We start from the raw sequence: 14,792 nt of genomic DNA, 5'->3' as shown, positions 1-14,792 counted from the left end.
CTCAGTTTCTGTATACAGTTGATTAGGCAAAAGGCTTGAGAGGATGAGTAAGGGTGCACCTGGGGTTTTTTTTAGTTCTTTTTATATATATATATATATATATATCGGGGTTAGATCTTCACCAATTGTTCAGGGTGTTAACAGGACTACCTGGCTTTCATTTCAGATAGTCCCTTGAAGTTTCAGGTGGTCCATATTTTGTAATAATTTGAAATTAAAATAACGCTACGGTTTGTTATTTTGACATAACATTGATTGAATGATTGATGAATTATAATAGATATCAGTCCAAGCACAGATTGGGAATTAAACTAAAATGATTAGTACGCCTACTACATTGCTCATTGCCCTTGGTATTATTAGGGACGTTTCTTCTACCCAATCAGATGTCTCACTTTTTTTTTACACACCTAGATCTGCGCCTGTATATATATATTTGATATAAAATCTTTACAAGCCCCCCCACCCACCCCCCACCCCCCCCCACTGGCCCTGTAAATTACTTACCATTACGTCATTGCAACACAGTGAATAACAGATAACAGACAAAATAGTATATCTCTTTACAATAATATAGCTTGTATTGCCGTAATAAAATATTTGTTAGGTATTATTGTAAAGAAATATTTGAAAACTATATGTTTTATCTTGAACAATCTGTTATTCATTGTGATCTGTTATTGATAAACTGACAGTACTATGGCACTGTACAATGTAGACCTATTATAATTGTTTCAATCAAAACATATCTGAGATGAAAAGTTGATTGAAACATGCAAGCAGTTTTTTTTTAAAATGGGAAAAAGTGATATCTTTGTAACTCCGTGAAAATTAATATGCATGTATCGGCAATTTCCGTAATAGCATTTCTATCAGAACACCTCACCTAAATTTAACTTCGGTGACGGGTATAATCAGTATGACACACGTGTGTCATAATGATTTCACGTGTACCACGAATGACATAATTTTGTGAACAGACGTCATAACTTAATGTGGCTTCCTCAGTATAAACGCTTATACTACGTTTCAAACGTTTTGACATGGTCCTAGCTTGTTATTCATAAACATAATATTTTGGATAATGTGGATAATAAAGAAATGATTACACTCGCGTGTGAGTCATACTGATTTTACAAAACTCGTGTCAGGATTCATTTATCAGCCTTACTCTCGCTCGGGTAATACAATAATCCTGACACTCGTTTCGTAAAATCAGTACGAGACACACGCTGTATAATAATCTCTATATATATATCACTGCTTTAAATAATTTGGATAATACTTGTTGAAGAATGTATAAACTTTCCTAAAGGGTACAAATGTATAAACACCAAGATAGTAAAATAACATTGTTATCATAAATGTTTATTTTTTGTAGATTCATCTAAACAAAAGATTGTAGTTATCAGTATGATTAGCAATATGATGTTGGAGATCCTATTGTGTGGAGGCGTTGTTGAGGTTTTTGGGTTGTTGGGTTTTTTTCTACTTTTATTATATCAACTGTTTATTTCTTTCAGCTGGGACAGCATTCCTGTGGTGGACATATGCTGGTTTGAAGCAGAAACTGGACAGTGAAACCAAGTTGAAAATACCACTACTAGCGGTGGACATCAGCAGCGAATCAGCCTTTCTTACCTTCTCCATTATTGCAACAATTTTAACCGTATGTTTTCTGGATATATTACTTAAGTTCTTAAGTACCATCACAGCTTTACACATCACTAATTTGAGTGTGGGTTGGGTTTTTTTGTCAGTTCCAAGTGCTGAGATGTCTTTTTAGTACAATTAATGTTATTAACAGCTGCTGAAGAGTTGTGGATTTTTAAAACTTCATTTCAAGTTCTTTTTATCAAATTAAAGCTTAACATTTCACTAGTTTCCAACTGAAATGTTTTAAGGTTACAACCCAAACATACCAGGCGAATGCTCTACCAAATGAACTAGATCCAGGCCCATGAATGAAGTTTGCAATCATGTTACACCAGTCACACCTGTCTTAAGAGACCACTTTGACTTCTCCCAACTAGCTATGTTACACCAGTCTCACCTGTCTTAAGAGACCACCTTGACTTCTCCCAACTGGCTGTGTTACACTAGTCACACCTGTCTTAAGATACCACCTTCATTTATCCCAACTGGCTATGTTACACTAGTCACACCTATCTTAAGAGACCACCTTGACTTCTCCCAACTGGCTGTGTTACACTAGTCACACCTATCTTAAGAGACCACCTTGACTTCTCCCAACTGGCTGTCTTACACTAGTCACACCTATCTTAAGAGACCACCTTGACTTCTCCCAACTGGCTATGTTACACTAGTCACACCTATTTTAAGAGACCACCTTGATTTCTCCCAACTGGCTATGTTACACTAGTCACACCTATCTTAAGAGACCAAATGGCTATGTTACACTAGTCACACTTATCTTAAGAGACCACCTTGACTTCTCCCAACTGGCTGTGTTACACTAGTCACACCTATCTTAAGAGACCACCTTGACTTCTCCCAACTGGCTATGTTACACTAGTCACACCTATCTTAAGAGACCACCTTGACTTCTCCCAACTGGCTATGTTACACTAGTCACACCTGTCTTAAGAGACCAACTGGCTATGTTACACTAGTCACACCTATCTTAAGAGACCACCTTGACTTCTCCCAACTGGCTGTGTTACACTAGTCACACCTGTCTTAAGAGACCAACTGGCTATGTTACACTAGTCACACCTATCTTAAGAGACCACCTTGACTTCTCCCAACTGGCTGTGTTACACTAGTCACACCTGTCTTAAGAGACCACCTTGACTTCTCCCAACTGGCTATGTTACACTAGTCACACCTTTCTTAAGAGACCACCTTGACTTCTCCCAACTGGCTGTGTTACACTAGTCACACCTGTCTTAAGAGACCACCTGAATTCTCCCAATTGGCTATGTGTGAGGTGAATTGTATTAAGCATCTTAAAGGAACATATTTTAATACACTTTTTAAGTAGATGATTAAGTGACTGTATATTAATACCAGACAAACAGCCAACAGTATTACAGGAACACATTTTAATACAATTTTAACTAGATTCTTAAGTAACTGTATATTAATATCAGACAAGCAGCCAACAGTATTACAGGAACACATTTTAATACAGTTTTAACTAGATACTTAAGTGACTGTATATTAATATCAGACAAACAGCCAACAGTATTACAGGAACACATTTTAATACAGTTTTAACTAGATTCTTAAGTCACTGTATATTAATATCAGACACGCAGCCAACAGTATTACAGGAACACATTTTAATACAGTTTTAACTAGATTCTTAAGTGACTGTATATTAATATCAGACAAGCAGCCAACAGTATTACAGGAACACATTTTAATACAGTTTTAACTAGATACTTAAGTGACTGTATATTAATATCAGACAAGCAGCCAACAGTATTACAGGAACACATTTTAATACAGTTTTAACTAGATTCTTAAGTGACTGTATATTAATATCAGACAAGCAGCCAACAGTATTACAGGAACACATTTTAATACAGTTTTAACTAGATACTTAAGTGACTGTATATTAATATCAGACAAGCAGCCAACAGTATTACAGGAACACATTTTAATACAGTTTTAACTAGATTCTTAAGTGACTGTATATTAATATCAGACAAGCAGCCAACAGTATTACAGGAACACATTTTAATACAGTTTTAACTAGATACTTAAGTGACTGTATATTAATATCAGACAAGCAGCCAACAGTATTACAGGAACACATTTTAATACAATTTTAACTAGATTCTTAAGTGACTGTATATTAATATCAGACAAGCAGCCAACAGTATTACAGGAACACATTTTAATACAGTTTTAACTAGATACTTAAGTGACTGTATATTAATATCAGACAAACAGCCAACAGTATTACAGGAACACATTTTAATACAGTTTTAACTAGATTCTTAAGTGACTGTATATTAATATCAGACACGCAGCCAACAGTATTACAGGAACACATTTTAATACAGTTTTAACTAGATACTTAAGTGACTGTATATTAATATCAGACAAGCAGCCAACAGTATTACAGGAACACATTTTAATACAGTTTTAACTAGATTCTTAAGTGACTGTATATTAATATCAGACAAGCAGCCAACAGTATTACAGGAACACATTTTAATACAGTTTTAACTAGATACTTAAGTGACTGTATATTAATATCAGACAAGCAGCCAACAGTATTACAGGAACACATTTTAATACAATTTTAACTAGATTCTTAAGTGACTGTATATTAATATCAGACAAGCAGCCAACAGTATTACAGGAACACATTTTAATACAGTTTTAACTAGATTCTTAAGTAACTGTATATTAATATCAGACAAACAGCCAACAGTATTACAGGAACACATTTTAATACAGTTTTAACTAGATTCTTAAGTCACTGTATATTAATATCAGACACGCAGCCAACAGTATTACAGGAACACATTTTAATACAGTTTTAACTAGATACTTAAGTGACTGTATATTAATATCAGACAAGCAGCCAACAGTATTACAGGAACACATTTTAATACAGTTTTAACTAGATACTTAAGTGACTGTATATTAATATCAGACAAGCAGCCAACAGTATTACAGGAACACATTTTAATACAATTTTAACTAGATTCTTAAGTGACTGTATATTAATATCAGACAAGCAGCCAACAGTATTACAGGAACACATTTTAATACAGTTTTAACTAGATACTTAAGTGACTGTATATTAATATCAGACAAACAGCCAACAGTATTACAGGAACACATTTTAATACAGTTTTAACTAGATTCTTAAGTCACTGTATATTAATATCAGACACGCAGCCAACAGTATTACAGGAACACATTTTAATACAGTTTTAACTAGATACTTAAGTGACTGTATATTAATATCAGACAAGCAGCCAACAGTATTACAGGAACACATTTTAATACAGTTTTAACTAGATTCTTAAGTGACTGTATATTAATATCAGACAAGCAGCCAACAGTATTACAGGAACACATTTTAATACAGTTTTAACTAGATACTTAAGTGACTGTATATTAATATCAGACAAGCAGCCAACAGTATTACAGGAACACATTTTAATACAATTTTAACTAGATTCTTAAGTGACTGTATATTAATATCAGACAAGCAGCCAACAGTATTACAGGAACACATTTTAATACAGTTTTAACTAGATACTTAAGTGACTGTATATTAATATCAGACAAGCAGCCAACAGTATTACAGGAACACATTTTAATACAGTTTTAACTAGATTCTTAAGTGACTGTATATTAATATCAGACAAGCAGCCAACAGTATTACAGGAACACATTTTAATACAGTTTTAACTAGATACTTAAGTGACTGTATATTAATATCAGACAAGCAGCCAACAGTATTACAGGAACACATTTTAATACAATTTTAACTAGATTCTTAAGTGACTGTATATTAATATCAGACACGCAGCCAACAGTATTACAGGAACACATTTTAATACAGTTTTAACTAGATACTTAAGTGACTGTATATTAATATCAGACAAGCAGCCAACAGTATTACAGGAACACATTTTAATACAATTTTAACTAGATTCTTAAGTGACTGTATATTAATATCAGACACGCAGCCAACAGTATTACAGGAACACATTTTAATACAGTTTTAACTAGATACTTAAGTGACTGTATATTAATATCAGACAAGCAGCCAACAGTATTACAGGAACACATTTTAATACAATTTTAACTAGATACTTAACTGACTGTATATTAATACTAGACAAGCAGCCAACAATTATAGGAACATATTTTAAAACATTTTATAAGTAGATGATTAAGTGACTGTATATTAATACTAAACAAGTAGCCAACTGTCTTAAAGAAACCTATTTTAATACACTTTTTACGTAGATATATTTCTATTTTAACATGCTGCTATACCACTACGGTTTCAAGCATTTACGTAGATACTTAATTTCTGTAAATGACTTTGTATTAATGCCAGACAAGCTCCTCATTATGACTAATGCTATACTGGACTTTTCAGGTGATATTGTTGCTGATCTTGTTGATAATGAGGAAGCGGTTTGCGCTGGTTGTGGCGTTGTTTCACGAGGCGGGGACGTGTGTGGCGGCCATGCCGTGTCTGCTGCTACAGCCCATGTGGACGTTCTTCATACTCATCGTCTTCTTCGTGTACTGGGTCATTATTCTCGCATACCTTTCTACAGCAGGTAACATCAGTCATTTGTTTGAAATTTATATATACTGAGTGACAAGAGAAACACAAGTAAATACCCTGTATTTAATACCCATAATTTAAGGTATCATATATGAAAACATTTAAATTTAAAAAATGGTGTTAGTTTGAAATAATAAACACACAACTCTGCCTGCAATAACACAATAAAAATGTATTATTATTTGGACGTTGCATATCTTTTGTTGCTTAGTATGGATGGATGCATGCATGCATGGATGGTTACATGGATGGATGCATGCATGGATGGATGGATGCATGACATATGTATATATTATTTCTCAAGTATAGAATGTTATACTGGGGGTGGGGGTGCATAAGGGTGGTAATTAAGGAATTGCTATAATTCTGTCCCAGGTCAGATTACTGCCCATGCCAAAGATCGGACCTGAGACAGATGTACCTGAAACCTCTCTGAGTTGTTTTTAAAAACAATTAAAATGAATAATAAATTTTTAATTCTTATCATAAAAACTATTTAAAATCCATAAGATGTGTCATATAGTACTTTAGAAAAAAGCTTTTAACCTTTTCTCCAACAAAAAATACCATGGAGAAGAATTAATATTGTAAGCTTTGTGGAAACAAACAAATAAATAAATAAAACCGATAATGTACCTCGTAACACATTTCTGTGTAATTTTCTCTTGTTATGTTTCATTATTTCTCTTATCATGGTAGTATTATCTCCGTAATAGGTTCATAAATAAATGAGAATTACACAATTAGTGGATTTTTTCTACTGTCTTTTATGAATAGATAACATACCTTGCACAGTGTTAACGTTTATGTGCTTTAAATGCCAGTTAAAACTGCACGCAGATCGTCATGTGGAAAAAGAAAGTAAAATCGATGCCAGTTTGATCCTCATTATCATATTGTATTACCTTCATTTAATAGCATAATAGTTCTAGAACACTGGTTTATTGATGTTACTAAGAAAGGTTTAGCCGATAAAGAAAATTTGCTTCAGGTATTAAATTGTTTGTGAAGTCATCGGAGAGATCCATATATTTGGTTATTAAAAAATAAATGAGGCTTGTTTTGGGGATAGGTGTTGATTTTAATTAAAATGTATTTATACATTTTTGTGAGTGAACTTTATATTATTCTTTTTAACCATCTTGGAAGATAAAAGGCAAAATACTAGTAGTTAGATGAGGTGAAATGTATTTTTGATTCAGAAAACTTCTAACATCTGGAATGGTACATGTTTAAAGTATTTTAGTAGCTCAGTTAATTTACTTGTAGACCATCTGCTAATAACTTAAATGGACATTCCTGAGTTAGCTGCATTGTAAAATGTTTCCAGCTGATAAAAAATTTCTACTATTAAACTTACATATTAAATATATTTTTCTTGTTTAGAATATCAGTATCTGTATATTCAAAGTGTTTCTAGTCTTAATATTTGTAAGAAGCCCAAAGTAGATTTTGTCTTCAAATAATTTTGTACGTACGAAAAAACATATTTTAGAGGAATTTTTTTTTTTTTACGCTAGTACAAATATTAGAACGATCAGAAACACTTTTAATATGCAGCCACTAATATGTTATGCAGGAAAATATATTTGATATGTAATTACAGTTGTTAAAAAGTCTCTGTGAGTGGATAACATCTTAAAAATAGCAGCAAACTCAGGAATGTCCCTTTAAGTACTGTGGCACCAGTCATCTTTAACTGGACTTGTGGAATCTCCCTCTTCCCAGTCTGATAAGTGACTAACATATCAAAGGCCTTGGTATTTGCTATCTTTTGTTACAAAAGTCCCTTTCAATGAATACGTGGTGAATTCCTCACCTTCACTCACCCAGTTAGACTAATGCACCACCTTTTTTACCTGCATATATACTGTACTTTTTTAGAAAAAGTACCTATTGGAGAACTCTTGCTGTTAATTGAAAATGAAAAGCCTTTTGAAATGAAATTAGCACTGTGTATTTTTACCTGAAAGTTTCACACAGTATGTTCCATATCTACAGGAACTACAGTTAGCATAAGGTACATACAGTAAAGTACACTTATAATGAACGTGCTTACAACGAACTACTGCATAGAACGAACTGATCGTAAAGTCCTGTTTTATCTCCCTATGTGTTAATTACCAACTTATGCAAATGTGTACAATGAACTACTGCTATACTGAACTAACTGTCATGGTCCTTTCCGGTTCCTTATTCAAGTACTTTACTGTATATAAGACTGAAAAAATGTTTACAAGTTGAGAATGTTATCAGTTTTCTAGTACATGACACCAGGATCTTCAGACAAAAACCCATAATAATGTTTGTCATGCAGTTTCCAGATATTGTTTCCCTGGTTAAATAACTATTTAAAAAAAATCCCTCCCTCCCCCCCCCCCCCCCCCCCCCCCCCTTGCCAATGAATTTTTGTATATATTAACTATACCAATTTGAATATATTTTCAGAAATTGCCACAGTCAATAAGCAAACAGGATTTGTGAAATTTGAACAGCATGAGCAAGTTTCGTATTTTTGGTGGTATCACCTGATTGGTCTGGTGTGGACCAGTGAGTTCATCATTGCATGTCAACAGCTAGTAGTGTCGGGAGCTGTCGCACGGTGGTATTTTACAAGGTATGTACCATTAGAAGAGTTTACACAACAATTTTTTAATATTGCTACTCACAACTTGTTTTTGTCTTGGACAACCATCCCAGTAGTGTGTTGAATGTTAATTGGATAGATGCCAAAAGATTTATTTAAAGAATGATAATGAATATCTTAATCAGTGGTTTGTTGTTTACTAAATTTGTATTTTGTCACTGGTCAATTTACGATTACTTTTATTTTACATTGCAGCATCTGTGTGTGTGTGTGTGTTTGTTTGTGAGAGAGAGAGAGAGAGAGAGAGAGAGAGAGAGAGAGAGAGAGAGAGAGAGAGAGAGAGAGAGAGAGAGAGAGAGAGGGGGGGGGGGGGGGGGGGGGGGGGAGGGAGGGAGGGAGAGAGAGAGAGAGAGAGAAAGAGTGTGTGTTCATGCGTGTGTGTGAGGTTTTTTTTTTATATATTAATGCTTACATCACAACTATGTTGCAAATCAATTCATCAAATTCTGGAATTTAATTCATGTGGGAATTTTAACAATTTTGTTTTATCATTACATCACACATTCATTATTAGCAGAGAATTTGTATATGATCTGATTCATCAGTTCATACAGTCTAATTCTCTTCACCAACAAAATTAACAGATAGGAGTAGGTAAGAAAAATGCACATTGTTTTTATTTTCTTCACATTGTATTAGCTTTTGTAGGCCTACATATTTTCTATTTTTATAAATCATAATGAGATATACCAGTGGTAATCTATTTGTAGCAATATTGCTAAAAAAAATTAAAAACTAATTTTAATATTTTAAACATTGAAGAACTTTTTCTAATTTACTCTGCAAACCCCAAAAAACCAACAACAAAAAACCCATTCAGAAATTTTATTTCTTAGTTAAATTTAAATTTGGTCTTACAATTGCCTTTTTGACAGAAAAAATCTTACTCTTAACTAAGCATGAAATTGGTGTGTCACAATTTTCTCTTTTATTACTCTTCTTTCCTGTTAAGTAATTATTGTGCAGTGCATTGAAGAGGTTAGGGAAAACCCACGCTGTCTCTCAAACAGAACTGAGAAACATGTCACTAATGAGCCATGACATAATGATAACGTAATTTGTTTTCAGGCCTCTATCCAATTAAGGTTCTAACATTTGCAGAATTTGAACAGTTACAAGTAACACCGATTTTATTCGATATAAAAAAATTGACAAGCAAAATTAATTTAATTTGTTTTTTGTTATCATGATATGTTTTGTATTTAAACATAAAATAAAGTCTTTCTCTATACCACAATTGCTGCATTAGGAAAAATGCAGCGGGTTTCCTCTGACGACTAAGAGTAAGAATTACCAAATGTTTGACATCCAATATAGCCGATGATTAATTAATTAATGTGCTCCAGTGGTGTTGTTAAATAAAACAAACTTTAACTATACCACAAATATTTTCTCGTCATTTGCTTTTTTGTATTTAAAGGAAGTATTAAAATAAAGCATATGAAGAATGTATTTAAAAAAGTAATAATGACAGTAACAGTTATTAAAGGTTCAAGTACACAAACTCTGCTACCTGATATGACCGTGGTACTTTCTTTGTGTTTCAGAGAGAAGGATCAGGTGAACTGCCCTATATGTGGATCAATCGGTCATCTCGTTATATACCACCTGGGCACCGTGGCCCTGGGCTCACTGGTTATCACCATTGTCAAACTTCCAAGATGGATACTTATGTATTTGAATAAACAGTAAGTGAAGCTGCAGTCCTTACAATTATATCAGCATACTAAAAATAGGTTTTACTTTTCCACTCAGTTATGAAAGCTTAGCATTGTATCAGTAAATCTATCCATCTATCTACTCGACCAAACAATACCCATTATTGTTAAAATATTATCTAACTCTTTTGGGAGTCCTTTACTAATTTTGAAAATATTTACATTTAAATCTCTGTCACGGATCGGGCCCCTGGCTATCCAGAGATGGGACCCAAGACAGACATGCTGGAAACCGTAGTGGTATATGAGCATTGCAAAATTATCCATTCCGCTCATTTAAATCAAATCAGTCATAAATATAATAACAGTATTGTCAACAGAATGGGTTAACCAGGGGTTAATTAATCCAGTAAAGTATTATTTTTTTAATCACGATGTTCCTCTTTCCTCCCATTTTGAATAAAATAATTTCATATATGTTTTCCCTAATTTGTAATGATGTAATTAAGGCAGTATTTTCATGTATCTATATGACTAATCATGCACCCAAATTAGCTACTAGTGTTGATGGCCTTGTTACAAATGTTGAAAAGGTTAATGCTAACTGAGAATGTTTTCTGTTTCAGATTAAAAGGCTCAGAAAACCAGTGTGCCCGTTTTTGTATGAAGTGTTGTATTTGCTGTTTGTGGTGTCTTGAGAGGTGCCTTAAGTATTTAAATGCTAACGCTTATACAATAGTAGGTAAGTAGAAATGAAAACAATTTCAGTTATAAATCATCACATTAGTAAGAACAAATCTGATGGATCTTTGCTGAAATTTGGAGACTAAAACCACTTGTTCAAATATGAATTGCAATAACCCCAGTGGTTTTACTATCAAATATTTCCACAAAATTAACTTAAAACTTACATTTCTGACAATAAAATCATGACATTGATTGTCCCTTAATTTAAACAAATAGCAAATTGACCTATGTTGTAAGATGTTGATTCATAGTCTAATCCTATTTATAACACTTTCAGACTATATGTTTAAAAAATTTGAAAATTAAAATACAATTAACAACATCAATAATCTTGTGTTGAGAAACATTTTCTTCACTGGTTTAGTGTTGTCATGGGGACTACTTTGATTTTTAGTACTGCATTTTGCCTTGTTTAACAAATACCTTCATAAATGATCTTTTTATTTTTTATTTACCTTTTTTCTTCTTCTTTTTTTTTGCAGCTGTTAGTGGTAAAAACTTTTGTACATCAGCTAAAAAGGTATGTTTTAGTTATCATAATCATCATCATCATCATCATTATTATTATGGAGAATACAGCTCGAGTGGCCATTAGATACCATTTATTATACAAGTTTTTTCAAAAACATATAATGAGCAAAAGCAAGTTGGTTATGTTTTTTAAACAGGTATCATCAATATTTGTTTATCCTGAATATTTAAATTTGGATTAATAAGACAAAGAAATGTACCGGGTAATAATGTTTTGAGTTGTCATAGCTGTATAATTACATGTCCTAAGAAAGATAGCTCTGAAAGATATTTCTATCTTTCACTAGCTTTCACATGATTTTGCTTAAGGGGAGCTAAATCTGTTATTGTCTGTGGTAATTTGACAAAGTTTCAGATTGATATTTTGTTATTAAAACTTGCCTTATAAATCATATCTTATTAATTAATAAAAAAAACATGGCAAATATCATGGTGTAATGTTTTATATGATAAAATGGTTAAATAAAGAATAGGTACTTTTTCAGCCATCTTTATCAGTTCATTTTATTTACAGAATGGATATGCAGTCTAAATGGGATAGAAAAAGTAAACCTTCAATGGTGGCAATTTTGACCCTGGAACTTGGCAAGCCTAATCCCAAATTAAAATTTCCACCACCGTGTACAGTTTTTTTCTTCTATCCCACATGGCTGCATATGATGGATTATTATTTTATGAGGATGTTATTTTATCTTGGTAGAAAATTTTACTAAAAGTAGAAAATTACTTTTTTCTAATAATAAAAAACAATTGTCACTGTATACCAAAATTATAAATATTTTTTGTCTCGCTTTTACAAGGTAAAAAGGCAAAATATAGGTATTACTTTTTAGACTTTGCTGGCCTCAATTCCATTTCTCACAAACTACATGTCCTACATCAATGAAACTTGGTTTATAGTTTCATCTTTGATGTTCATCTCAATGCATGTTTGTGGGGTTTTGGTGTGGTTTGGGGGGGTTAATTAAAGTAATAAATTAAAATTTAAATTAATTCTGTTTACTGAATTTTTAAAGTTTATTATGTTATTAGTATTATTTAATTTACACATTTTCTCATACACGTTCATGAGGAAAAGTGAAAAAATGATTAATTATATATTTCCTGAATGTTTTATGGTTTAATTATTTCAGGCCTTTACGATGCTTGTAACGAATGTGTTACGGGTGGCAGCTATTAACAGTATAGGAGATTTTATCCTGTTCCTGGGAAAGCTTGGAGTAATGGCTGCCACAGCTGCCTTTGGGATCATTTGGTTTAAGGTCAGTCACAAGTAATGCTGCATTTAGTTCAAAGCTGCCATATCAGATATGTTTTTCTAATATTTAAGCACAGTGAGTAGATCATACACCATTAATTTCTGTTAATTGTAATTTCTAATGCAGGCGACATAAAAACCAGTAACTACCAAAACATGGGTACTTCCCAACTCTTCAGTGATGCATTGTGTTAAAAATGGTAACAAACAAAACCCCAACATATTCCGGGTGTATAAGCAGTTTATGATGTCTGTTAATAGATACAAATCATTTGTTGGGTCTGGTAGGGGCCATGTAGTGTTTTAGCAGTACTCTCAAAATGCTTGTTAAAACTGAAGTAACTAGAATGCTTGTTAAAACTAGTTGTATTTGTGTTTTGCATTAGTAATTAATCAAACATTTTTGAATGGAGAATTGGGATTTAAAGCTTTAAAATAAGATCAGATGTTCAGATTATTTGACATTGAACAGAAACTATAATATTAAACTCACATTTTAAGCAAATATAAGTAAACAATTTACATTTTGATTTTATTACTCAATTAGTAATTAAAAAAACACCATCCAATGTTTATTATACTCTTCTTTTTTTTTTTCAGAGTCGAAGTGATCTCCACTATTTTGCCATTCCAGTTTTGTTGGTGTGTGTCTTTGCCTATTTTATTGCTCACTGCTTTTTGTCAGTATATGAGGTAAATATCACCATACTAATACATCTCTCTTTTTGTTTAAGTTACGATAGTAGTCCTGACTATGCAATTTGTTTTTAGCTAGTGTAAAATAGTGTTAAATATGAACAAAGTTAAAAAGGAGGACAGAATTTGTATTTATTCTTGTGACTGCAGTACAAGGCTTGAACTTTATTTTGAACTTGTAAAAATTGATCATGAGAAAGTATGTTGTCAATTTTGAACATTGAAATAGGACCAGTGTGATATTTTTTTTTGTACTTGACAGAACTTTATCAAATTACAATTATTTCTTACACATTCTTTGGTGAGAACATTATATAATATTTACGATATCACATGGCAGTCACACACATTTTATTATTTAAAGACGTGCAATTGACTGCTCCTAGCTGATGAACCTGTTGCCACAGTGACATTGATTGTTCTATGACATATAAGTTAACCTAAATGTGATTGCTCTGACATATACATTAAGTTAACTGCAAGTTCAAGCACTGAGAAGATGTTTAACTTTTACTTTTATTCTGTATCTTTTAAAACCACTCAAAATCATATCTTAATGGCCACCCATGTAGAATTCATTCTAACTACATGAATTAATTGTGTATTTATTTCCGTTTCCTGCTATTGTTCACTGTTGATTGTTGTTATTTTCAGATGGTGATAGATGCTTTGTTTTTGTGTTTGTGTGAAGATTTGGATTTAAATGATGGATCACAAGAAAGACAATATTTTGGAAAAAAATCTTTACGGGTAATAAAATATATCATACTTTGGAATAGGTTGTTAATATTTGAATGGTCAGTTAGGCATTTGAATATATTTGGTAAAAAAATAAAAATAAAAAACACCTTATTATCCCACCTAAAATATGTAAAATATAGTATGTATTCTTGTTTTGAGATAGATTACAAGACATGTTACAGTAACTCTACTGATCCACTGTTAAAGTGATGGATTCCT

General features: G+C 32.5%; 1 protein-coding gene across 4 annotated transcripts in view; it reads left to right on the top strand.

Moving 5' to 3' along the window:
• The window catches only part of LOC121373948 (choline transporter-like protein 1), a 178,280-nt gene that overhangs the window by 157,676 nt on the left and 5,812 nt on the right, over positions 1-14,792 (top strand). For all 4 annotated transcript variants that reach the window (XM_041500792.1, XM_041500794.1, XM_041500793.1 and 1 more), the window contains 9 exons: positions 1,524-1,669; positions 6,101-6,287; positions 8,744-8,912; positions 10,490-10,630; positions 11,227-11,342; positions 11,830-11,867; positions 13,012-13,140; positions 13,737-13,829; positions 14,487-14,582. In XM_041500792.1, coding sequence (XP_041356726.1) covers positions 1,524-1,669; positions 6,101-6,287; positions 8,744-8,912; positions 10,490-10,630; positions 11,227-11,342; positions 11,830-11,867; positions 13,012-13,140; positions 13,737-13,829; positions 14,487-14,582 — 1,115 coding nt within the window. The remainder of the gene's footprint in view (positions 1-1,523; positions 1,670-6,100; positions 6,288-8,743; positions 8,913-10,489; positions 10,631-11,226; positions 11,343-11,829; positions 11,868-13,011; positions 13,141-13,736; positions 13,830-14,486; positions 14,583-14,792) is intronic.

Source organism: Gigantopelta aegis, chromosome 6 (genome assembly GCF_016097555.1).
Source record: "Gigantopelta aegis isolate Gae_Host chromosome 6, Gae_host_genome, whole genome shotgun sequence".
NCBI lineage: Eukaryota > Metazoa > Mollusca > Gastropoda > Neomphalida > Peltospiridae > Gigantopelta > Gigantopelta aegis.
This window is presented reverse-complemented; position numbering and strand designations above follow the sequence as displayed.